General features: G+C 42.6%; 1 protein-coding gene and 1 pseudogene across 5 annotated transcripts in view; both read left to right on the plus strand.

Annotated features, from left to right (window-relative positions):
• The first annotated feature begins 888 nt into the window (after positions 1–888).
• The window catches only part of SCAPER (S-phase cyclin A associated protein in the ER), a 381,601-nt gene continuing 355,653 nt past the window's right edge, over positions 889–26,836 (plus strand). For 3 of the 5 annotated variants that reach the window (XR_012477706.1, XR_012477705.1, XM_074232481.1), the window contains exons 1-3: positions 908–988; positions 4,643–4,717; positions 25,464–25,581. Coding sequence is in view for 3 of the 5 variants with exons in the window: in XM_074232481.1 (XP_074088582.1) it covers positions 4,655–4,717; positions 25,464–25,581 (181 nt within the window). In the remaining 2 variants the exon portion in view is untranslated. Of the gene's footprint in view, positions 989–2,040; positions 2,834–4,642; positions 4,718–25,463; positions 25,582–26,836 lie in introns of those variants that run through there. The other 2 variants (XM_074232482.1, XM_074232480.1) reach the window with 2 other exon arrangements.
• Positions 6,371–17,236, plus strand: LOC141520713 (ADP-ribosylation factor-binding protein GGA2 pseudogene; annotated as a pseudogene).

The following is a 26,836-nucleotide window of genomic DNA, read 5'->3' on the forward strand; positions in this document are numbered from 1 at the left end:
GTACATGTTTGCTATATATATTTGCTGTATACACCACATAAGCACACATTTGAGGTATAAATATATTATTTATATTTACTCTATACAGCCCATATGCACGTATTTGTTCAATATTTATGTTTATTCTATACAGAACTGGGGTACACATTGACTATATATATATATTTACTCTATTTGCTCTCTCCAGCCTATGTGCACCTATTTTGTGCAATATTTATGTTTATTCTATACAGAACTGGGGTACACATTGACTATATATATATATATTTACTCTATTTGCTCTCTCCAGCCCATGTGCACATATTTGTTCTATATTTATGTTTACTCCATACAGCACTGAGGCACACGTGGGCTTCACATGTATTTACGTCTGCTCTCTCTTCGCTCTACGCAGCCCATGTGCACATATCTGTCATGTGTTTATGTTGACTCTCTTCAGCGCGGCACACACCGGCTACAGGTATTTATACAGATTTATGTCCGCCCCACCGGTGCAGGCGCACAGCACCCGGAGGCCTGCTCCCCCGGGCCCCCTGCCCCCTGCTCCCTGCTCCCCCGGGGCCCCCGGCCTGGCCTGGGCTCCAGCCGCCGGGAGGAGTCGCGGGTCGCGGCAGCCTGGGGTCCCCGAGGGCCCCGGGCGTCCCCGGGCGCGCGCCTCTCCCGGCGTGCTCGGCGCCTTCCGCGGCCCCGCCGGGCAGGCCCGGCACGTGCTCCAGGCGGAGCCCGGAAAGGCGGGAAGCCGAGGTGCCGAGCGGCCGGGCCTCCGGGGCTCCAGGGCGCAGGCGCGGGGCCCCGCCCACACGCGCGCCCGCCCCCAGGCGGGGGGGGGGGGCCGCGCCTGCGCGCTGCGGGCGCGTCACGCGGGCAGGCCCCGCCCCGCCCCGCCCCCGCCCGCCCTCCGCTCTCGGCCCGCCCCCAGCCGGCGGGCGCTCGGCGGCGGCCCGGGACCTTCAGCCCGGCGGGAGCCGCGGGCGGGCGGCCGGGCCGGGTGAGTGTCCCGCGGGCGCGCGGCCGGGCGGGGGCGGCGGGGCGGGCCGGGCCTCCGGGGACAGCCTCCCGCGGCCGAGGGCGCAAGATGGCGGCGGGGCGCTCCCCCCCCCCCGGGAGGGGACGGGCGGGAGGAGGGGCGCCTGGGGGAGGGGCGGCCGCTGTCAGCGCCACGTGGACGCCCCCGGCCCGGCCGGGCCGCCCCCGGCGTTGCGGCCCCGCGGTGCCCGGCCGGCAGGTGCCTCGCCCGGGGCCTCGGGCTGCGGCGGCCTGCGGCGCCGGGGCGGGGTGCAGGGGCCCCCCGGGGGGCTGTGCCTGGAGATGGGGGGCTGCCGGGGCCGGGCGGAGCAGCGGGGCGCAGAGCCCCCCACCTGCCCAGGAGCGCCCCGCCCGGGGGGCGCTCTGCGCATGGGGTGCCACGCAGCCCGGGGCTGACCAGGCGAGGCGGGCACGGTCCCTGGGGAGGGGGCCCCGATTGTGACCCGGGGATGCCAGGCTCTCTGGTCTCTGATGCCAGATTGGCAAGTCTCCCGCAGTCGAGAAGCCTGGCACCCAGCGTCGGCCCAGGGTGGCGAAGGCCGCTCGAGAAGCCTGGCACCCAGCATTGACCGTGAGTGGCGAAGGCCGCTCGAGAAGCCTGGCACCCAGCGTCGGGCCAGGGTGGCGAAGGCCGCTCGAGAAGCCTGGCACCCAGCGTCGGCCCGGGGTGGCGAAGGCCGCTCGAGAAGCCTGGCACCCAGCGTCGGCCCGGGGTGGCGAAGGCCGCTCGAGAAGCCTGGCACCCAGCGTCGGGCCAGGGTGGCGAAGGCCGCTCGAGAAGCCTGGCACCCAGCGTCGGGCCGGGGTGGCGAAGGCCGCTCGAGAAGCCTGGCACCCAGCGTCGGCCCGGGGTGGCGAAGGCCGCTCGAGAAGCCTGGCACCCAGCGTCGGCCCGGGGTGGCGAAGGCCGCTCGAGAAGCCTGGCACCCAGCATTGACCGTGAGTGGCGAAGGCCGCTCGAGAAGCCCGGCACCCAGCGTCGGCCCAGGGTGGCGAAGGCTGCCCGCTAGGAGGCTCAACCCTCTGGATGAAGTCAGGTAAGGGCCAGGGACCTGAAGATACAGACCTGACCTTGCCTCTGCTGCCCACATGGTCCCCCCTGCCTCCACCGCTGAAGGACACCGGCCCGGGCTGCCCAAACACAGATTGAGCAGCATGCCCCTGCTGCCAAAGGACTTTTAAGTTTTTAAAATAAATTTTTATTGATATCTTTTGTTTTTAATTGTCCACCAATTCCATTGCCCCCCCCAACTCTTCTTAGAGAACAACCTTAAGACGCAGGAAAGATGAAAAAGATGGAAAGTAGGAAAGATGAAAAAAACCAGTCTAGCAAAAGTAACCAACATATATGACATATGCAGTGATCCCCCTGTATTCCCCAGCTCAGGGGAGTGCCTTCTCCTTAGGAGTGCTCAGGGGAGGGCCAGCTCTTCAGAACCAAGCTTAATTATTAGAATTTAGGAGCACTGAAACTTTTAATTGGGGAAGTGATTTTCCTTCGCTTGAAGTCCTTACTCTCATTTTCATCTCATCTTATTTTGTGTACGTGTGTTGTCTCCCCAATCACACCAACAACACACCTGCCAGAACTTTATGTATGTAGAAAGTTAACCAAGTCCACACCTGCCACTTCCTGCTCTCGAGGAGCCCCTATCGATGGGGAGAGACAACATCCAGCAGGTGGGAGGCCTCTGCGGTGATCCACCCAATCCATCCATCAAGAGAAAGCTCCAGAAGACCAGAGTTCAGCTGAAACTTGAAGGAGACCAGGGCAGCCTGGAGGGGACATCCAGGATGTGGTGGGGAGGTGAGCTGGACAAAGGAGCGCTTCTGAAGCATCTTGGTCTGCCATACAGGATTTTCTGTTGGATCCTGGAGCTGGCTGAGAGGACAGTAGGGGTGGCCCGGTCCAACCTGTGCATCAGAAGATCGGTGTGAGGACTGGCTGGTTACTGTGGCAGTGCAAGGGTGGGGGGGAGATGCTGAGGCCCCTCAGGAGACAAGGGGACCAGAGCCACTGAAGATGGGGGGATCCAGGAGGACCCCCTAGATGAGACCCTGGGAGGAGGTGCCCATGTTTCATTGTGTAGAATTGGAAGGAGTCTTAGAGAATTAAAAAAATTACTAATGTTCTGAAGCTTTGGCTTGATCCAGGTTCCCTGACACCTAGTCTGTAGTTCTCTTCTTGAGAACAAGTAGTGTTGCGTATGTACTATAAGTAGCCTTCAAATGTAGGAAACCTTTATGCCGATGTTGGGTGAAAGAACACAGAAGGACCCCCTGGGTCCTTCTGGTGACCTCGGATGATGGACATCACTGACCTGACTTGGCCCCGAGGTGTTGAGATTTCTAGGCCCATGGGTCACCTCTGAGAGTGGCTGGATTGTAGAGCAAAAGGAAAGACCTGGACAAAGGCCTGGCTTGTCACCTCCATGTGCTACTGATTATTGGGAATAGAATAGAGTTTGGGGGTTAATTATCTTTTTTTTGTTCCTAGACTGATTGTCAAAATTCACATATACCTGTCCTGTTGTCTCTTATTTTTGATTCCCAATAGTTTTCTTAATTGTATGTGTAAGATTTAAAAAACAAATTCTTGAAGGTTTATTTTATTTTTTCAATGAACAAACATTTATTTTCTTTCCTCTCCATTTATCCCCAAGTCACACTGAGAAAAAAAGAAAAACACTAGTTACAGTTATAAATATACAATCAAACAAAACAAATTCCTGAATTGTCCTCATCTTTAAATGTATCTTATTCTGCATCCTGAGACCATCCCTTCAACTGTTGGAAGGGGAACCCCCTCCTGCTTTGTCCTCCATTGTCTGGAATTGCTGTCAGTCACTGAAGTGTTTGCTTTAAGTTTTGACAGTATTATTATTATTATTATATAATATATTCTGTTTACTTCCTTCTGTATCAGTTCTTACAAGTTTTCTCAGGGTTCTGAAAATTTTTTTTTTATCATTTTTACAGCACAAGGATATCGTCACATTCACATTCACTTGTTAACCCATTCCCCACTTAATGGATATTGGCTTAATTTCTGGTTCTTGGTCACTACCAAAAAAAACTTTTAAGGGCTGTCTATCTATCTATGTATCTACTGAACACTGAAATGTGTAGAATTCTATATGGGTCCTTCTTACTCTTTGGGGAGATGGACTGAGGAATGACCTTACTGAATCTGAAGGTAATGGGGAGTGACTTTTTGGGCAGGCATGTGTTTCTTTAAAACCCGATTTTGTTATTTATGACACATTTTTAAAGAAAATATTCTAATTTGCTTAAAGAACACTGAAAATGTGTAGAACACTCTGTTGTCAGGGGAAAAAAAGCATTCTGGACCCAGCTCCACCTTAAACTAGCAGTCATTTGGTTTCTCAGACCCTAGCTTTCTCATCTACAAAATGAAGAGTTGAAATTTGATGTTTTCTGAAGTCTGTTGGGATGTCTTAAATTTCATGGAATTTAAAGAGTCATAATTTTTTAATACTAACATGATTAGAACAGTTTTGTTGAACAGTTTTTAATGTTAGAAGATAAAATTGCTTTATTTTTCAAGTATTAAAAATAACATTGATTGATGCCATTTTTTTTTTTTATATTTCAGGGATCAAAATCCATGGGTTCAGCCAAAAATGTTATAAGCGAACCTGTTGAAGTAGAAGAAGATTATCTAATGATGGTAGGTCATTTTCTCTTTTAGGCAGTAGTGACAATTTTTAAAAATTGTGTGAATGATGTTTATATGAAAAATAAGATGATTTTTCTTGTGCAATTAGAAAATTATTTTTAGAGTTAATTTTAAAACTTTGGCTGAGGGACAGCTAGGTGGCACAGTGGATAGAGCACCGGCCCTGGAGTCAGGAGTACCTGAGTTCAAATCCAGGCTCAGACACTTAATATTTTATTACCTAGCTGTGTGGCTTTGGGTAAGCCAATTAACCCCATTGCCTTGCAAAAACCTAAAAAAACAAAACAACAACAACAAAAAAACTTTATCTGGGCTTGCTCTTTTTCTTATACTTAATAATTTGAACAATCAAGAGAAGTGAATTTATCTAGTTCACACAGTTCTTTTTGTGAGTAATCACTTGCTAAATATATATTATTAATTAGTTGATGGTGATTACTTTTAGATAGTTTTCATTTGTGTGTGACCTGAATCCTATTTTAAAGAGACTTGAGGGAAGTTTCTATTTAAAAGTATTCTATGATGAATCATTTTATAAGACAAAGAAAAATTCATCAGGTCTTCTTAGTGAAGCATGTAACAATACTGTCCTGCCTATGTCAGAGGGTTTGTTACGGAGATTGGGTGAGGTCAGAGATGGAAAAGTGCTTATATCCTACAAAGCAGGGTGTTCTTGCATGCGTGTTTGTGTGTGTGTGTGTGTGTGTGTATTTGATCATTACTAAATGAAAGGCAAAGGAAAGGATACTTGAAAACTGGGATACAGACTCATGCAGTCTTGTCTGCTTTAGTTGTCCTTTGAATGGCCAGGATCTCCTGTGGGACTTTGGCCTTTCAAAGGCTGATAGCAGACCCTCTCCATTGTCAGCTTTCCAGACCAGAAAGTCAGCTGAGCCCAACTAGATAGACAGTCAAGAATGGTGAAATGGGGCAGGAACAAAAAGCTGTTATTTGTTGGTATTTTATTATATTTTAAAGCATTTAGTAGCATTGATGGTAGAGTAGTTTAAGGTTTGCATAACACTTTATTAGTTATCTCATTTGATCCTCACAACAACCTTGGGAGATGGGTGCTACTATTATTTCCATTTGACAGATGAGGAAACTGAGGCCTAGAGAGGTTAAGTGACTTGTCTAGAGTTGCTCAGCTAGTAAGTGTCTGAGGCCAGATTTGAACTCGGTCTTCCTAACTCAAGTCTAAACCTCTGTCCCCTGTGCTACCTATCTGCTATACAAACATACCACCCCCCATATACACACACTTACACACAAATATGGGTACATATGTGTATAATCTATTTTTTGCTTTGTTATACATGCTTCATAACTGATCCTTAAAGATTCCTTGTTCCTGTGGGTTGTTCAGTGTCTCCTGTCCTGGTTGTGAGGATGATTGTATAGGACGCCTCTTGGAGAAAAGTGCTCTGTACATTCAAAGCCATGCCATAGGCAGGAGGGAGGGTTTCTTTGGGGCTCGCTCCCAGCTGGTGTTTGTGCCTGATGAGGTTTTGTGGTCTCTGCCCTCAGGCTCAGGTGGGGTCACTGTCCTTGTACCTCTTCATTCTGAGTCCTTCTCATTTACCAGGGAAGAAAACTGGGGATTCTGAGGCTCTGCCCCCCCCCCCCCCCCCCCGGACTGTAGGAAACTTTTAGCTTTAGAATGTACCCAGCCACCTTATTAGTGGAATGAGTGTGTGTTAATAATGATGAACCTTGGTGCTGATGGAGAATCTGCCACATTATTCAGTGTTCAGTTGCTGTAGTTACCACCCAGCCTTCTCACTCACAAGCTCTCAGAGGCTCGTGGCTGGGAGGGAACCTTGGAGATCAACTAGTGCAATTCCCTTGTGAGAAGTTTTCTGGAGCCCTGATGATTCCCCAGATCATGGCTTGGTCTGTCCCAAGGGGGAACCTGTCCTGAGCTGCTCTCATTCTTCTGGCATCCACTGGGTTCTCTCTTGTACCTTCTCTGTAGTTTCCTAAACCCCAACCTGACTACCAATGTCTTGGAGCTGCCAGCTTCTCTTTCAATGTTCCCCTGTCCCCTCCCTCCATTTGAGCCAAAAGAGAGTTTATTTATGTGGGAAGAAAGATATGATATGCTTATATGTACATTTATGTCTAAATATAGAACATATTTGTGCATTTATTTTATACATATAATGTATATTATGGGATATATTTATAGAGTAGTTATTTAAAATATAATTATATATGTGTAGATATGAACATTTATAGATGTATAGATATTCACCAGGTTCATTTATGTATGTGTTTATGTCTCTTATCTCAGTAGAACTAGCTTACTCAATGTTTCCAAAAGTTATCTGATCTACACTTGTTCTCCCTGATCCTTATCTGAAATTTCAGTCTGACCCTTTGACTTGAACTCTTATCATGATGACTAGATCCCCTCAAAAACTTGTATTCTCTCCCTAGTGTTGTGCCTGGAATAACTTCTTTCCTTTTAAAGGGCATCCATGCCTTTGGGTCCCCTGGTTTTAGTATATTGGGAGATTTATAGCCAGTATCACATCCTTCCTGACTAAACTGAGAAGCTAACATGATACCTTGCTGACCCCAAAATTCTTCTAAATGAATGTGGTTTCTACCTCATCGTCCCTTATGTCACTCAGGGTTAGTCATTCGGAAAAGCCGTATATGTTACAGATTATTTTATTTTAAAATTTTGTCTTATTTTTATTGATGCATTTTGTTTTTACATCACATTCATTTCCTAATATGTCTTTCCTCTCTCCTCTATTGTTAGCTTTCATTTGTAACAGAGATTTTAGAAGGGAGAAAAAAGCATATTAGTAAAAATGAGCACATATCTATCCTGTCTGACAGTATTCAGTATTCCACCTCCCACCCCATAATCTTTCCCTCCCAGCTACAGATAATTTTTAGACAATAGTCTACTGCCCAGCTACTGCTTCTCCTCCTACCTTAGTCATCACTTGAAAAGAATGTGCCCCAGAGACACTGCATTTTCTTGTCCCTAGGCTAGAAACGTATCACTGCTGGGTGGGGGGGCTTAGACTCTGAGCTTCCTGCTGTTTTGGGTGGAACCAGCTGTCCCTCTGGGTTAGTGGGGTTGGGAGGGCTTGGAGGAAAGAGACTTTTTGAGTGATAGAAACAGATTCATGAAAGAAATCTGCAGGATGTGGGACAAACTCAGGAGAAAAGAGGAAAGGCCAGTAAGCCTGGGGAAAGAGAGAAACTGTAGGATATCCCTACCTGAAAAATAGCCTGTAACTTGAAAGAAAAAAATAGTCTGTGCTTAAAAAAAAGTATTTTGTGCTGCAGATTCCAAAATATGCTTTGGGTTGTAGGAGAGAATTGCTCACTAGATTAATGATTTTTGTTGCTGTGCAATTCTTTTGCTGCATAGTTGATTTTGTAGAGTTGCTGCGAGGCAGCTGGCCTGGACTGGCCTTTTGGAGCGTCACTTGTCCTCTGACAGTAGACAGTGTTCGTCTCTGGATCTTTCCATCCTGGAGCTGTTCCAGCTTAGGAGGACCTGCCAGGTCTTGTGTTTGAGAAATCGGGGTCATCTCATTAACGTAGTAGAGGGAAGAAAACTTGCAAAAATTTTGAAACAGAATAAGTTACACTCCTTTGGGTTTTATGGGGTTGCATATTGAAATCTTTCTTTTTGCTTTTTACTTCAAGAATTTCCAATAATTTCCTTCATTTTTTAGTGAATTAAAGATTTTCTAAGTATTTTCTCTACACCAAGCCTATGAGGCAGATAGTAAATAACGTAAAAGCCAGGTCTATCTGAGAATTTAGTGTGGTCAGCATCAGTTTCAGCATGATGGATGGGCTCACCTCCTTTCTGCAGGAAGCCTTCCTTCCAGAGCCTTCCCTTTGGTGGTTAGCTCCTGTTTATTCTGCAAAATCTTGTTTGTATGTTGGCGCTTGCATGTTGTCTCCCTTGTGTTCACCTTGACACCAGAGACTGTTTTCTTTGCCTACCCAGTGCTTAATAGAGTGCCTAATCACTGCCCTAAGCTGGGAGCTGAGGAGAGGAGAGCAGTTGGAGCTGCTGGAGGAAGGTGCCCTAGAAGTCAGTCCTAGAAGGAAATGGTAGTAGGAGGAACTCTGCAGAGTCCTTCCCTGTTCCTTCACAGTCTCTGGGTGCCATCCTGTCCATGCTAGACCTAAGCAGGGATCTCTTGAAAACTCCCCTTTGAGACAGACCTCCAGGGATGGGGAGCACCACTCCCCCCCAAGATCAGGTAGTCTCCTTCTATCAGTTTCCTTGTAGGAAGCTTGGAGTTGGGAGGACTGGCAGAGATCCGACCATGAGTGTCTCCCAGCCTGTGTTTGACATCCTCCACTTCTGTTCTTTGCCTGTCAGGGACCCACATATCAAGCCTAGCTAACCCTCCTCACAGTTTGTCCCTGTCCTCTCCAAACTGTGGTCTGTACACAGCTCAGTCCTCCGAATGGGGCCCCTTGAGGGTGGATGACCTCTGTTAATGCCCAGAAGGACCCCCTTAGCTCTTGTGACTGACCAACCATGATATTGACTTATACAGGGCTTTTTTAACAGGAACTCTCCTTTCATTTGTTTATTTTTCTTAATTGGACCTCCCCTTTATATCTGTTAAATTTAATCTTGTTCTCTTAATCCCATTTTGCCATCCAGTATGATCACTGTTTCGTGTGTGGGTTTTTATAAGTGTGTCATCTTTGCCTTCCTCCAAGCATTGCTAGAATCATGGAACAGAACAGGGCCAGGGCAGAGCCAGGTGGTGAGCCCTCCCTACTGTGGCAGTGGCTCTTGGTCACTTGCGGGGCCTAATGAGTCAATCAGACTTTGGATCATCTGCAGTCCTCAGGGATTTGGAAATGTCTTACAATCTGACTTGGTCCCTGAGTTGCTTGTGCCATCCCATAGATCTCTTTAGCTCAACCTGTCCATTCTTTTTTAGAATAAATTACTTTGGCTTGTATTTGCTAGCATTCTGTTCTGTGCTTAGGATAACTCCCTTTTCCTCTCATGAACCCTCTTTTTTCTCTCTCATGAACTCTTAAGTTGGCTAAAACATTTTTTCTCTTCTCATCAGTAGGGGACACAGAGGCTGGTAAAGCCTTCCTGGAGGAAGTACTACTTACAGTTAGTGACTTATTAGACATGGAGGAGGAAAGAGTGTATTTCAGGCATGGAAGAGTACAGAAGTAGGAGATGAGATTTCAAGGTCACAAGGCAGCTGCTGGTCCAGTGGGGCTAAAATGTAAGGTCTAGGATCATAGCTTTTGAGTTGGAAGAGACCTTGGAGGTCTTCTGAACCAGCACTAATGGATCAAATAGTAACAGGTCATTAAACTATCCCTGAGGATCCCTGTGCACCAGCCACAGAATGACTTAGAAAATCACATTCGAACATTTCTTTGTTACTATTTTATTTTTATTTATTTTGTTAAAAATTTCTGTTACTTTTCATATTTGTCATGGGATCCAGACTAGACCCCCACATTTGCAAATAAGAAAACTAAGCCTCAGAAAAGAGAGAACTCACATTGCTTGTAAGTAGTAAGTTTGAATTTGAACCCAAGTCATCTGAACTCCAAATCTAATGCTCTTTCCATTGTTGTAGGTGGAATCATGAAGAGTAGTAAAGGAGATTGGAATTAGGTTGAAAGACTTTATATTCCAGGTTAAGGAGTTTGTATTTTATCTAAGAGGGAGTAGAGAATAGCTAGTGATAGCTGAATAAACTTGTGCCTAAGCAAGATTATCTTTGTGGAGAAGGCACTGGAAGGGAGATTGGCTTGTACCAGAGCCATGTATATGTGTGACAAGAAGGTCAGGGTCTGGCTGATCTTATTTGGGATTGTGGGAGAGGGAAGACAATTTGATAATTGTCAACCTTGGTGATATTCTGGAAGGAACTCTGACAGTTCAGAGGAGGGCTGGGTTCAGAAGGGAAAAGAGAATTCCTTTTGAACAGGTTCTGTTGTGCTTCTCCTGACTAACTGCAAGGAACTGCTCATTGCTAGTAGGCTGGCCATTGGGACACGAATTATTTGCCCATGGCAACCTGTGAAATACTGAAAAACAAAATGATCTCAGTGATAATAGTGGGGGTGGAGTCAAAGTGAGCAGAAGGTGCTAAAAATGACAGAGATTTCAGACCGTCTAGAAACAGTAGCTCTTCTGTTGCCTCCTTCATGGGAGATTCTTGTCCACAGGCCTCAATGGGCTAACAAACTACTGGAGGAAGTGGATCTTAGAAAGTTTGAAGAGAAGTAGAGATTACAACTAAAGGGGAGGAGAAATGGCTCGAAGGGCTTCTCCATTACCCCAATGGCAGGGTGAGGGGTAGTTGGAATTGGCTTAGTTTGAGCCTGGTGGAGGGCTTTTGGCTCCTTTATTTGTCCATGTGTATCTCAGTGCCACCCAAGTGATCCTTCATATTCTTTTAACTTAATTGCATATCCAGAGGCAACAAGAACCCTGATTTTATAGGACACTGAGGCCTCTCCTATTACTGTGAATTCACCAGTTGCAGAGAACGAGCCATAGAGAGAGTCTAGAAACAACAAGATCTTCCCAATTTAATTACTGTATGTTTTTATACTTGGTAAAGTAGGGGAGGATGACTGAAAATACCTCTGGGATCCAGAACTGTAAGAGATCTGTAATCTCTGGATTACAAAGGAGGTTTATGCTTTTGTTGCAGAGGACAGTGGGGAGTTGCTTGAAATAGCAAACAATCAATCAGGACTTTGCCTCCCTCTATCTAGAGATAAGAAAAGGGAGGCTCCTTACCTCTGTGAGGGCCATTTCTAACTGGACTGTCTTTGAACAGTCATAGAGATAATATTATCATAGATATAGAGCTAGGATGGACCTTTGAGGTCATCTCTTCTAATATCCTCACATAGCAGATTACAAAACCACTTCCCAGAAATATCAGTACCATGTTACAAGACCAATAAGATGGATAATCCATCAGCTAGTTTGATTTTAAAATAAAAAAAGAGGAAAACCAGATTGCCAAATCAAAATTGAGGAATTGATAACAAATAGAGAGAAAAAAATATTATAAAGAAATATTATAACCAATTATATGCCAACAAAACTAAAATCTTATTTAAAATGTTTAAATAGCGATAAAATACAAATTTTTTAGATTAATGGAACAGAATGCAGCTTGTCAAACAGTTCATTATTAGAAGGAATAATTGAGCTAGGAATTAATATGTCCCAAAGGGAAAAAAAAAGCAACCCTAGAACAGATGAATTTTAGAAGTGAATTTTCTAACATATTTACAGAACAAATAATTCCTTTGATACCTAAACTTTTTAATAAAGATGTCACTCCAGTTTTTCCAATGAGACAGTTATGGTACTGTTACCTAAGCTAGGGAGAGAGAAAATGAAGAAACAAAACTATAGACTACAATTACAAATATTAATATAAGCAAAGAGGAAGCAAACTGTATTAAAAATAATCATGATAATCAAGTTGCATTTTGAGGTCATGAATACAAGAATATTTTTAGAAAAAATGATAAATATAAATTATAATAAAATCATTTTGTGTCAGTAGAAACATAAAAAACCTTTAACAAAATATGACACTTGTTTATCTTAATAACGTTGAGCCATGGAAATAAAAGGAATTTTGATGTGATCAAAAGTATCTAATTTTTGACAGAAACTGGTCAAACAAGAATACCAATACCAGAAACTCTTAAAGCTTTTCCAATAAAATAGGGCTAAAAGTAAGGGTTTCCATTGTTTTCAATTATGATAATGCTAGACATATAATAAGAAAAATAAATTGAGGAAAAAGGCAAAGAGGAAGCAAAATTATTTCTATTTTCAAACAATACAGTGGATTACTTTGAAAAACTATCATTAATCAGTGAAAAATTAACCCAAATAATTTCTTAATTTTGAATGTTATTTTAACTTTTCAATTACAAAGATCATTTTCAATATTCATCCTTATGTAAGTTTTTGAGTTCCACATTTTTCTCCCTCCCTTCCCTCCCCTTCTCCATTGATAGCGAATATGATATTGATTATACATGTACAGTTGTGTTAAACATATTTCCATATTAGTCTTGTTGCAAAAGAAGAATCAGAACTAAAGGGGAAAAAAAAGATGACAAAGAAAAACAAGTTTGAAGTGCCATATGTAACTAGTATAGATTTAGCATTTTAAAGTTTGCAAAGTATTTTATAAATGTTTCATTTTGTTCTCATAAAACTCCCAGGAACTAGGTGATGTTATTAACCCCATTTTACAGACAAGATGGATTTGAACTGGAGTCTCCCTGACTTCAGACCTAGGTCTCATTCCAATTCTCCACTTCTCATCACCAATATTACCACCCTTTCTCTAAGTTGCTCACACATCCCAGAGAGAGGTGACTCCATGTAAATAGTCAATTACCAAGCCTTGTTCCATGTTCTAGGCAAGGCACTGGAGGCACAAGATTCATCTTCCATTCTATTCTAGGTAAGGTAAATGAGAAATGTTTACTTTTGAACCTTACTTTGGATTTTATGGACCTTATCTGATAGACTCTCCTTAATCCTCATCTTTCTCTGCTGTTTGTGTCTTCCCTCAGTTTTCTTCCCTCCTGGGTGTTGTCTGTTCCTCTGCTGGTTCAACATCATTTATATCATGTCTCCCCATTGTACATGGAGCCAAAGGTTCTATCCTGAGCATTCTTTGTTCTCCTATGCTCTCAGTTGGTGACCTCATTTTCTCCACTGGACTTAATGATCATTTTTGTACAAATGACTCCTAAATCTAAAGATTTAGTTAACTTCAGTCTCCTGAACTCTAGTTTTACATCTTCTGCTGCTCATTGGATATGTCAGATGGAATGCCCACTAGACATCTTAAACTCAGTGTATTCAAAATAAAACTCTTTATTCTTCCTACACCCCCATCCCACACTCTTCTGAATTTCACAATTTCTTTTTTTTTCCAAGGCAAATGGAGTTAAGTGGCTTGCCCAAGGCCACACAGCTAGATAATTATTAAGTGTTTGAGGCCGGATTTGAACTCAGGTACTTCTGACTCCAGGGCCAGTGCTCTAGCCACTGTGCCACCTAGCCACCCCCACAATTTCTTTTTTATGATTCAATATTTTATTTCCGGGCATAGTATAAATAAAAATACAATACAAAGTAGGTAATATTTGTTTGTCAATATGCAGCTCCCAGGGATCAGTTCTACTTGAGTTTGACACCACTGGTCTTTACAACTGCCAAAGTGATTTTTCCTGAATTTCAGGTCTGACTTGTTATTTCTTTTCTTGATAGTCTCCAGTCTTCTTATGGCCTCAGACACTCGTGCCTGACTAGGAAGGTAACCCCCTTCTAGCTTGGCTAGATGCTCCTGCCTTTTCCACCTGTGGGTCCAGCGTTACTGGCCTTGTTCTTGCTCTGCCCCACCATTCCTTCTTTCCCAGCTTTCAGCTTTTGTCTTGGCATTTCCTTCTGTTCTCTGAGCATTCATGCCTTCCTTCCCAGAATGTCACTTTGTATTGCTGTTGCCAGTAATAAGGAGCTATTTCTCAGAGATCTAACTTGCCACTGCAGGGCCCCCTCCTACAGGAGGCCTTTCCTGATTCCCTCACCTATGAGACCCTTGCTCTTCAGATCACCCTGCAGTTCTTTTGAACATTCTTTTTATGTCTGTCTCCCATAGGATTTTTCATTCCTTGGAAACAAATTTGATTCATTCTTGTTTTTGTGTCACCAGATTAATTGTAGTTAATTGTGATTATGTAGGTTTGGAAGGAATGACCACAAGCCTCCCTGTCACAGTGTCTCTGAGAGTTGTTTAGGGATTTTTAAACAGCTACAGTCCAAGGTGGAATTTTCACCAGCTCTTTTTTAACTCCAGGTCTGGTACTCCAGAATTAAGACCTGCTTAATCACTTTTCATTAATTTCTCTGAATAGAAAGCTCTAATTTAATTTCCACAATAAAAAAATTGAAAATATTTTAATGACCATGTTTCTGAAACAAACCTCTAGATCTGCTTAAATTCATCTTCTTTCACTCATAGAAAACTACCCATTGTTGCTATTATGATGTCATAATAAAGGTAATACGCATAAAAAAACTTGAAAATCAAATAATGACATGACCTCAGACATTTAAGTAGTACAAGTCATTTTAAAGTTTTTGTGACAAACTCACAGTGTTACAAACATGTAAATACTTGGCTATGAATTATGAATCATCAGAACATGTAACTCTTTTAAGACTGCATGGAGAATGAAGCTGAGGAGCGCAGCTAGATGGTGGTAGCCAACACAGTGCCAGGGCCCAAGGGGTGGCAATGCTGGAATTGTGGCTCAGTCAAACCTGAGGAGAACTGGTCATGTCTCCAATGTGTCTGTGACCAGGTGAATGCTGACCCTGATGGCCCATCCCGTGCACCTTCCTCTGGCCCACGAGACCCAGGACCCATAGGAGAGGGAAGCTCTTACAGGCTGAAAGTACTGACAGTGAAGGGGCCATGTGTCACTTTCTCAATGAACTGATCAGAATGCTTTTTTTAGAGTATCTTGGATCCTGGATCACAAAGTCAAATCGAGAATTGTTGAAATCATGTTCAGTTGGACAGTTTGGTTTCCTGAGGATATCAAAATAAAAGATGCTTATCAGATGATAAGCTGAAGAAATGAGAAATCATTAAGCAAGAGCCCCAAATTACCAGTGGACAAACTGTTACCCCCATCTTCTCCAAGATGCTCTTATCTATGTCCAAGAGCTCTATCTGTGATGCTGATGGAGAAAAATCAAAGCTCTTTACAAGTGACCACCCTGAAGATTTATAGGCAGCTACCAGACTGATCGAGACTCAACAAGGAGGAACAAGAGAAATCTGAGAGGGTGTCCAGAGGCTGAGCATCTTAGAGGAAGTCTACAGAAATGCAAAAATGATGAAGGAGATGCTGAGCAACTGGACATGTAGAGCCCATGGGGTCTATAAGAGAAGTGTGAAAAGCCTTCGCTGATCCGACTTGCCAGTGGCGCTTAATGATGATGATGATGATGCCCTAGCAGAGATTTTCTGGGCCAGTGGAATGCTTAGTTGGGGTGTCCTCCTGCATTAGCAGGTGATGGAAGACCAAGTCAATTTTGGGAACAGGACCCCCAAGACAGCCACCAGCATCTCCCAGGGAAAGCTGCCTGCCTCCCCAGACTTGCAGGTTAAAGAAGGCAGCATCCAAAGTTACTCCTGAACTTTCTGAACTGGGCTCAATCTGGGGTCCTTTCCCAGCAGACTGGGCCCACATTGTCTTGTCTTCTAGAGAAAGAGTTGGCTGCTTTAGGTCTCAGGGATGTCCCTGTCACCACACCAGATGGCCTCAGTGATATCTTCAGGCTGCCTCAGAGAATGGTTGCCTGGAGGAGTGGCCCAGAAACCTTTACCTGGCTAGACTGACCAGACAAATGTCTCCCAAGAAAGCTCTCAGGAGAAGAATTAGTGAATGGGCTTGTCTACCTCTCAAATCCCTGACCTACCAAGCACATTGAATTTTCTTCATCAGAAATTATTCCCCGAAGATTTGCACTTGATACCAATTCCTTCCCAGGACAGTCTTGGGAGATAAGACCAGGATACCATCCTTTCCTATTAACACCTCTGAATAAATCTCTAGCTCAAGAGAATCACTTAAGCCAAGTGATCTACCTCCCTTCACCATGTATGACTGAAACAGTTTCCAAGGCTTGCACTCAGGTTTTCCAGAGGCACAGGTTCTGTTACCTTCCATTCTTAGCACAGCCCCACAGGGTCTGGGACCTTGGGTTTTAGGTGGTTGTGCCAAAAGCAGCAAGAGTGAACCTGCAAAGGAGCTCCCCGCATTCAGGCCACTGCCACTGCTGCCTACTGTCATCCCCAAGGTTCTGCGGTTCACAGATCTACAGCAAGAGTCTGTCAAGCCAAGTTCCAAGTTGATAGTCTGTCAAGGGGGAAAGCCTTTTAGCAAGGTAGGAAAAGTGAATGATTTTCCAGACCCAGTTCTCTGAAGTACAGTCGGACCTGAAGATGGACTCTCCTGGATCTTGCCATAAAATCTTAGCCCATCTCCATTGCTCTTTTTTGTCTAGGACTGACTAGCTTTGATTTGTAGTGTATCCAGATTGCTGTTGAGGTGGCATATGAGCCATGCGTGAAATGCATCTGACACCAATCTTCGACATTACCTGGGCTGCCATCATCTCTGATGGCTTCATGATGATGGACTTCCTGGCATCACTGGGATTGTAGAAGCCAAAGCTTTCAATAGAGGCCCACATTTCAGGGAATCATTCCAGAGTGGAATGCGCTTTTATGAATATTGCCTCATTGGTATCCCTTTTGTGCTTTGTCATCCCTCAGATGTGTTGGGACTCACAATCTGCTCCATTTTCAGAAGTCTTAGAGATATTTGGTTTGTCTTGGGTACCTTGGCTTAGGAGACCCTCTGTTTGACTGACATTTTTTAAAGAGGATCCTTGTCTCCATTTTTATACAGGCTGCTTACAATTGATTGAAGAAATGCTCCAAATGGAATGCTCTTTGCCTCCAGATTAGAGGGACATAGGAGCTGGCTTTTCTACCCAGAGTATCTGCCACCGTCATGCCTCATCCCTGTCCTCGATGGACAGTCTTCAGGAGGAGAAAGTTGTCTCCACAGCTCATTTAGGTCTTCAGAACTTTTGCCTAGAGTCTCCATCTCCCTTTTCATCTTCAATGAAAACTTTTATTGACTTGTATGCCATTCTAGGCATTGTATAACACAGTTAATATAGATTTGGTTCATATTTTTAGGTGGTTTATTGATGCAGAAAGATATAACAAAAAGCTCTATGTAAAGCCTTTACATTGAATAAATAAAACAGGAACAAGTGTAAAAAATAATAAGACTGTGTGGAGCTCTGTTTACCTGGAAGGATAAAAAGGAGCTGTAGAATTGAGAGCTAATACATTCTCAGAAACGTATAGAAAATTCTTTAAATTGCATGCTAGAACATAACACCACAAATTTCACTGTAAATAAATATACTAGCCCCTAATGTTAGGAAACCTGAGGCTCAGCCTGTAAGTCCTCTCCCTGGCACTAGATGGCACAGTTTAGCTTTGTATGAAAACCTACAGACTTCTTTAGGTACCCCAAAAGAAGATCCCAGCAGAAAATATTATTGTTATAAATAGCCAAAATGATAGATAGCTTCTCCAACTCATTTATCGTGTTTCAGATCTTGCTACACAGATAAAACTGCTTAAAACTGCAGTGCCTCAGATGTTCCTGACAGTTTTACAAGAACTAGATTATTAAAAATGACAGGATTTATGAATGTGCTACTGAAATAAGTCCACACACATATTGTGTGAACTTTAAATAAAACTAGGATTTAGATTATGAAACAGTTGCTATTCAAACATTGTGATAAAACCAGTAACTGTATTGTTATTGCATATGAAATGTTAGAAATAGGAACAAGAAAAAGTAGATTATAAAAATTACAACTTTTTTATTGAAAAATACATACTGCCAGTACATTTTTTTTTCTATGCACAGAAAAGGAAATGGTTTAGTGTAATAGAGATGAGGACTTAGAGGTATGAATGTAGACTTTCAGGGATAATACTAACAATAAAAACAACATTTATATAATGCTTGCAATGTGCCAGGCCCTGGCTAAGTGCTTTATAATTATTATCTCATTTAATCTTCACAGCCCTGGGAGGAGGTTCTATTATTTGACTAATAAGGAAACTAAGGCAATTAGTGGTAAGATGACTTGCCCAGAGTCACACATACTAGTAAACTAGTATGCCACTAGATAAAAGACTCAAATTTTCCCTAATAGACAGTGAGTTCCATCTGGTAAAAAAAAATGAAAAGAAAAATTATTATCTATTTCACCTATATAGATTTCTCCAACTCTATTTTTCTTCTTTTTTTTAATTCAACCCTTTCTTAAGCTATTTGGTATTTGGAATTCTTAAACTCAGTAACCAGAATATTTATATAGCCTATCTCTGTGTGGTTGGTAAATAGAAGTCAGTGTAGGTTAGTAAGAACTCATGGCCAGTGTTAGATCTGAGTTGACTCAGGAAGGGATTCAAAAATGTTCACAGAACTGGGATGGACAAAATGACTTTAGATAGGCAGTAACTGTAGACAGATGTTAGGAAAAGCCCAAGGAGTTTGGTAAAGGGGTACATACTAGATATACAAATTTAGGGGAAAGTGTTTCCATCAACAGACATCAAGTGCCAACTGTATGCAGTTCACTGGGGAGATATAGAAATAAGAAAGTTTCTCTGCCCTCAAGTTGATTCTAGCCTAGTCAAGTGAGATGGGATGTGTTTACAGATAAATCTAATGAAAATAATGCATTGAAAGAATTGAGAGTGGGGTGAGCTAAATGAGTTGGGGATCATTTCCTATTAGAGAAGAGGTCTCCAGCCCCCCAGAGGAAGAGAGAACTGCTATTTCATTGCTGCCAGGCCTCCTGTCTGGTTGCCTATTTCCATTGAGGACCAGGGAGGAGCAGAAAGTCTCTTGAGTCTGCAGCTTCCTTTCTTGTTCTGAGGGAAGGAGAGTGATGCCATTCCTTCTGCTCCACACTGCACGCCATCACCTGAACTGTCTATCATCTTGAGAGGAATCCCCCTGAGGCCAGATGCTTGGGGACTTTGAAAAGGCAGACAGTTCTTGCTTTAAGTAAATGTAAAGATTCTGAAAGTTATCTGAATTCCAAAAAAAACACCTTTGATAACTTTCCTGTGCTCGCTCTCTCTCTCTCTCTCTCTCTCTCTCTCTCTCTCTCTCTCTTCTCTGAGTAGTAGGCTTCTCCCTCCCAAAAATCAAACAAACCTCCAAGTAGAAGATGCTGCCATGGCTTGGCTTGAGACCTTGACCACAGAATGGGGGGGGCCTTTCTCTGGGGCCCTGGGTATCCCATCCTCTCCTGGGTCTGTGTCCAGCCTGGCATGTCTCCCTGCAGTGTTCTTGCTCCTGTCCAGGTCCTCATGTGGCTGGGCCCATCCCTGCATCCTTTTTCCTCTCAGCCTCCAACCTTCAGGGGTCCTTGAACCATATGCAGGACCACTCCCTCTGGGTGCTCGACTTCATTCCTGTCTTCACCTCAGAGGGCTTACATAGCTTTACTTAGAACTGTGGAATGATCTTCTTACATACAACAAATCCCTACTCAGTGATTTACAAACTCCCTCCTACCTCCCTATCCCAATGATTCTGAATCCTCCCCATCATTTAAAACCCCCTTCTTAGACCTCCACTGTCTTCTTCCTTCTCTCTGTCTAGAACTAGGTATCTTCCACTCTGCCCTCTAAAGACAACAAGCTTGCTTTGCTCTAAATCTCTGCAGTTCCTCTTCAGCTTCTCAGTGAGGCCCGCCTCCCTTCTGACGCCACAGCCTCCCTGGTCTCCCTTCCTGGCACTGGCTCACTTAGACCCCCCCTCCATCATTCCTTGCTTTCTGTGCCTCTTCAGGCTCTCCCTCCGTCACAGTCCCTGGCTACCCCCTAGTCACACAAGTCTGGGGGCCAGTTTCTGCTGACCTCTGTCTGGGTCACTCTCTTCCTTAGTGAAGTCATTGCCAGCTTCTCTACTCCTGCCTTTATATGGGAGATTTCTGTGTATGGCTAGTCCTTCAAATACTTGAGTTTCTCAGTTTTCTCACTTCACATGAACTAGTTCTTCATCACTTCCTAGCTACACATAAACATGGTCGAATCTTTGATCTTGCTTTTACCCACATATGGTCTCTGTGTGCATACCTTTATCTGATCCCAGATTATTGCAGGGGCAGCTAGGTCTGGGGTCAGAAAGACCTGAGTCCAAATCTAGCCTGCTACTTACTTGGCAAGTCCCTTGGCAAGTCCCTTTAACTGCCTCAGTTTCCTCATCTGTAAAATGTGTTAGAGAAGAAAATGGCAAACTATTCTAGTATTTTTGCCAAGAAGATCCCATGTGGGGTCATGAAGAGTTGGGATACACCTGAAATGACTGAGTAGCAACCAGTCTGTTGCCATTCCACCTTTCCCTCTGCCCCTCAACCCCAGACCTGAGTCATCACCCTTGAGTGCTCCCCACTCCTCCATCCTGGCCCCTAGGTAAGCCAGTTCCATTCAACATTTTTCTGTTCTCTTGCACCCCTTGATTTCCCCCTTATTACAGATCTTGCTCCAGAAAGCCTCTGGCTTGCATCACCCCCCCCCCCCCCATTCATCACGTTCACTCCTGTACTGTGGTTACTGGTTCTCCCTACAAGTTATATCACCTTAACTGGGTCTTCAGGGTGTCAAGGCCATTCTTTTAACATTTTCCTAAGTAGTTCATTATCCTACTTCCCACAGTGGCTCTCAAGAAAGCTTTTTATCACCTCTCAATCCTTCCATCATGACCCCTCCACCATCTCCACTAAGAACCTGACCTCATGATTCATCGAAAAAATTAGTCATTTACAGAGCATGACCTCTTTTCCCTTCTCTCACCTCACCCAGACCCTTCTGCCATCACCTCCTTTCCATTGACTGCCCCCTCCCATCTTCTCTATCATCCCTGCCCTCTCACTTATGCTCCATCCCCCAGACTTGCCGGGGTCTCCCCCGGGTCTCCTCCGGGCCTCCCTGTCTGCATCCCTCCCAGATCTCTCCTCCCTGTGGTGGCCACACTTTAAGTGTGTGAGAGACACCTCCAGGAATGCCCTCCCCCATCCTCTTCTGCCGTGTTCCAGCTCTAACCACCCCTAACCTCGCACCCTCTGTGTCTGGAGACAGTCCTCGAGCCGGATACTGGCTCCCATTGCTCAGGAGTCCTTTCCCCATCCCCCTTCACCAGTGCCTTCCTTGGTTGATGGTGGTCGGTTAATCCTGAGTATGTCTCTGTCTGAGGGAGAAACCCCTTTTGAGCCAGGTGGTCTCCCTGTTTCAGAGTCCCTGATGCTCACTCCCCGGTGCTGATTGAAGAGGGGAATGTGGGGGGGACTTGAGACAGGGGGAGGAAGCAAGGAATGATCACAACTTGTACAATTCTGAAATTTGGGAATGGAAAGCGTGTTTTCCCTATCTCACAAACTGGACACAATTTATTGTCCTCTGGAAGTCCCACAGACATGGAATTATTTTGCATTTTTATCTTAATTGCCTGAAATTTAGTACTTATCAGTGCAAAGGACATATAGTAGAATAAAGTCAGTTGACTTGCCATGATCTCCTATTAGAGGTGGTCTATAACTGCTCTAGTGATTTTCCCCTTTTAATTATGGATAATGGCATTCCCCCTTACTTTAAATTTCTTCTCGGGGTGGCTAGGTGACACAGTGGATAAAGCACCGGCCCTGGAGTCAGGAGTACCTGGGTTCAAATCCAGTCTCAGACACTTAATAATGACCTAGCTGTGTGGCCTTGGGCAAGCCACTTAACCCCGTTTGCCTTGCAAAAATCTTAAAAAATTTTTTTCTTCTCTTATTTAGCCAAATTGTCCCCTACTTGAAGCCTCAGTTGAAGTCTCCACAACTTCAGGGCCAAGCTCCAGCTGCTTCTTGAAGTAGGCTCAGGCTATAGTAGCCCCTTTCTGCTTGGAATGGAGGGCAGAGGTAGAGGGGGAGCTTCCACCAGCCTAATTAGTCAAACACTGGTGCAGGGCTTGGTGTGGATGGCCCCTTATTGGATGTTTTTGAACTCAAGGAGTGGTTGGGTTTCAGTCTTCCCCACAGTAGGGACCACATATGGGGGTTCCTATGTCTGGTTGTGTGTATGTGGCCTATTTTTTACCCTCTTCTGAACTCATATTACTCCTTGTCCACTTACCTACGCACTTGGCATTATTCAGGAAATATTTGTTGATGTCTCTTATACTGTTGTCATCATCATTATTGAATTCTTATAGTTTATGATTTTCATATGTTTATGTCTTCTCTCTCCATTTGGATTGTAGGCTTATATACTTCGTATATCTTCCAAAGAGAGATTTTTATAGAAGTTACCCCATGAATATTGATTTATAATTCTTATATTTTATGCTATAAGTTATTATGAAATATTTTACTCCAGAAATTTCTTTATTTACAGAAGCTTTATGAATGGGTTTGATAGAAAACATTAGAATTCAATAGTAGATTGATAATTATAATAGCAAGGTATTCTCTAAATGTTTCTATTTTCAAAATTTTCTTGTATGTTAAATTCATATTTTCAGGTCATTAAATCCACAAATTTATGTTTTTAACCTAACTTTGTTAAATTTTTGGTAACTAGTTAACTTGAATAATTTCTTGATAGGTTTAGTATTATTATTCATTGAAGTTAAAATGGTGTTGTTTTCAGTCCTTATAATTTTTTTAAAAAAAAGCATGAGTGTGATTTGCATTGGGAAAACTGAGATGGAAATTTGAATCACAAAATATTATTTAGAGGATGATTATTTCTGTTACAAAAGTGTCCTTCCATTAAAAAAAAAGTATAGCAGTTTCCCCCTTCTGCATTTAAAATACATTTAAGTTTTCAGGAGCACATCTGTTTTGTAAAGTCAGGTACAACTTATCTCTAAAATACCTTTCCATTATGTTCTACTTACTTTATGTGCCTCCATTAATTATGTAAAAAAGATTCTAGGATACTTCTGAACCAGTTGTAAACTGTGTAGTATCGATAGAGGTAAATCCTTTGTTTTTCTTCTGTGTACATTTCAGACATCATTAGTTGTTTTCTAGCTCAGAATGATATTATGAAGGTCACTTAATTTTTAGGTGTTTATTTTAAAGACTGTTTCTGAAAACTTCTAAAGAAGTAAATAGTCTCATTCTGAGATGGATAAAGGACTTTTTTCATGCTTTGGAAAAAAAATACTTTTATTGTCAGATAAAACATTGGAAAATTTCTCCTCAAACGGAAAGTTCCTTTAGTCAGACTTTTGAGTTCTAATGCCATCAGAATGCTGGGATTTCTTTTCTCTTTAACTTAACTTCCTGTTTAGGAGAGGGGTCCAAGAATCCTGATCTGTCTTGGCCTTTGGCTTTTTCTGCAGTCCTGCTTCCTGAAGGCTGAGAAAATCTCCCTGATTGAACATGGTCTATGACCACTGAACTGACCACCCCATTCTTTGGGTCCTGTTGGGTCTTTGAGGTGGTATTTCTGTCCCCATTTCTCTGCATTCCCCAGTATCTCAAATGATAGACTAGTAAAATTGCTGTGTCCAATGGGTGTGTTAGCGGGATGCAAAAACAACCTATCTGGCTATTTGGCAGTTATTTGGGGGTGATCACCACCATTGCTGCTGTAGCAAAACTGGGTCTCTGGAGTAAAAAATATCCACATGACAAAGCAGAATCAGAGTTTTTGTCAAACAAAACTTTTCAATAGCTGTCATTTCAAATTTCATTTTTTTAAAACAATGTCTTATTTGGCAGTGGGTTGCTGTGATATGTCTCACAGATTTTATTTATTTTAAATAATATTTGTACAGCATATTGTATACCAAATATCTATAGTGGTTTCAGATCTAAAATTTAGAGGATGGTTTAAATATCAGGCTATGTAGCATATTGGAAGAAACCTTGAATTTGGAGTCCAATAATTTGTTCAAATATTTATTCTGCCATTAATTATTTTTGCAATTTTGGACAAGTCATTTGCTCTTTCCAGGCCTATAGTTTCCTCATCTGTAAATTTGAGATTATAAATTGGATGATTTCTGAGTCCCTTTACTGTTCCAAGTTCCATGATTAATTTATGATTACGTTAAGACAGTTAATCATTAGTGACCCATTAATTTTGTATATATATCTAAATAACTATCTTTATCTCTGCTCTGCATACCCATTCACAGGTATTAGTAGTGAATTTTGCTGGGAAGACTAGGTTCCAAATCTCACTTCTGACCTGTGTGTCTCCAGACAAATTATTTAACTAACCTCTTTGTATCCAGGTGATGTCATCCCTAAGTCTCTTCAAGTTGTTAAAATTTGATAAAGCTATATAACTCTTAATTTGGATAGTTATAACTTAATTCACATATTAATATAGATTTTAAGCTATATGAAGTTTAATTTAAGCTATTGAAGGTTAAAACTATTCTAAGACTTTTGGGACATTCTGCTAGGCCAAAATAGCCATTATTAATGAGAAAATTTTTAAAAAGAATCTGAATAAGATTATAGAGGAATTATTTAGTTTGTTAAAAATTCTTACTTTTAAGTAACACTTATTTTTATATGAAAAATATAGTTATTTAATATTTTATAGATTATATTTACTCAAGTTAATTCAAGAATTTATTAAGCATCTTTTATGCACAAGACCCAAGGGGCTAAGAGTAGAATGACAAAATGAAAAACAGTTCTTGCCTTCATGATGCTCACACAGTGCTCTACTATTTCTTAAGTGCATTGGGATGAATCATTTATATTTTGACAATATTTTGTCAGGCTTTAATTTTTATATTCCTTTAAAGTAATAAAATAGGATTTCCTTTAAAAAAAAGTAGCATAAAACTTTAACTGAACTTAGAGTCTTAGAATTGGGGCCAAATGCCTTGGAAGCTGTTGGAGCATTGTGGAGATGGTTGCAGAGCTGGTTGACAGGAGGAGTGACATTAGAAAGCGCTTCTTGATTTCTGCTGCTCTCCCAGTAAGGTTTTTATGATCTCTCTTTGGAGAAAAGGGGAGTCTGTCAGACGCCTCTATTGACTGAAATAGACTGACCATTTTTCCTGTGTTTAGGCCTCCTTCCAGCGTTCCAATAGCCATGACAAAGTGAGGAGGATTGTGGCTGAAGAGGGTCGCACAGCGAGAAATCTGATTGCATGGAGTGTCCCCTTGGAAAACAAAGATGATGATGGTAGGTGTCTGAGAAAAAAGTGCTATTTAAAAGGGCTCTATTGGAAAATCTTCTCATCAGGCACTGATGAAACTCCTGTTTGGTGTCAGGCTCTGGGTGGACAAAGAGAGACATGGATGGGCCTTCACAGGGATACAGTGTGTGTGCTGCTTCTAGTATGTGTATGCTGTGTTACATGTAGTATGTGATGTGTATGTGTGTGTATAGTTGTATATATGGTATGTGTTGCTTATGGTCTGAATGGTATATACATGTATGTACTTGTTGTAGTATGTATTGCTTGTGGTTTGAATGGTGTATGTACATGTATGGATATTCAACATTCTGACTTTGTTAGTGCTTCTTTAATGGAGCTGTGGAGACAACCAGGGCAGAGCTGGGCAGAGCCTTTGCCAAGTCACTGAACAAGAAAATGGAATGTGGCTGGTCCAGAGAATGTGTACAGGGGGAGGGAGGCACACATGGGAGATTGTGAGGACCTGAAATGCCAACCAGTAACCTGAGAGAAGAGAGACACATGAGTTCATAGTTTTTAAAATATATATATATATATACATATTTTTTTGTTTTGTTTTGTTTTTTGTTTTTGCAAGGCAAATGGGGTTAAGTGGCTTGCCCAAGGCCACACAGCTAGGTAATTATTAAGTGTCTGAGACCGGATTTGAACCCAGGTATTCCTGACTCCAAGGCCAGTGCTTTATCCACTAAGCCACCTAGCCTCCCCTAAAATATATTTTTATTGATTTTTATGCCAACTAGATTCCCCCTGGATCCCTCCTCCCCAGGGAGCCATCCCTTATCATAAAGAATTATTTTTTAAAAGAGGAAGACTTGGAAAATATCAACAGAGCCGATCACTGCATAAAAATGTCACTATTTGCAGTGTTGCACAACCAGAGGCATATTCCTGAATGTGCAAAGTAGTGGGCATAGGGAGCTTCTTGTTTTTCTTCTTTTGGTCACATTTGTTCTTTGTATTTTTGCAATACTAATTTTTTTTAAAAATTAGTTTTATGTTTTGTTTTAAGCTTAATCATCAAAAAGGAACATTTACATATCCATATACACAACAGAAGACAAAAAGTGAGTCCTACATGAAACCATGAATCTCTTTCACATCATTTGTTTTAAAAAAATTATATTCTGTATCTCCATAATTTATACATGTTTTTTTCAAAACTGTTCTGCTTGACTGCTTCCTTTTTTCAACTTCTGTGCATTTTAAAAACTTCTGTAGTGGGCTCCTCTTTTTCCT

Source organism: Macrotis lagotis, chromosome 4, assembly GCF_037893015.1.
Source record: "Macrotis lagotis isolate mMagLag1 chromosome 4, bilby.v1.9.chrom.fasta, whole genome shotgun sequence".
Classification (NCBI taxonomy): domain Eukaryota; kingdom Metazoa; phylum Chordata; class Mammalia; order Peramelemorphia; family Peramelidae; genus Macrotis; species Macrotis lagotis.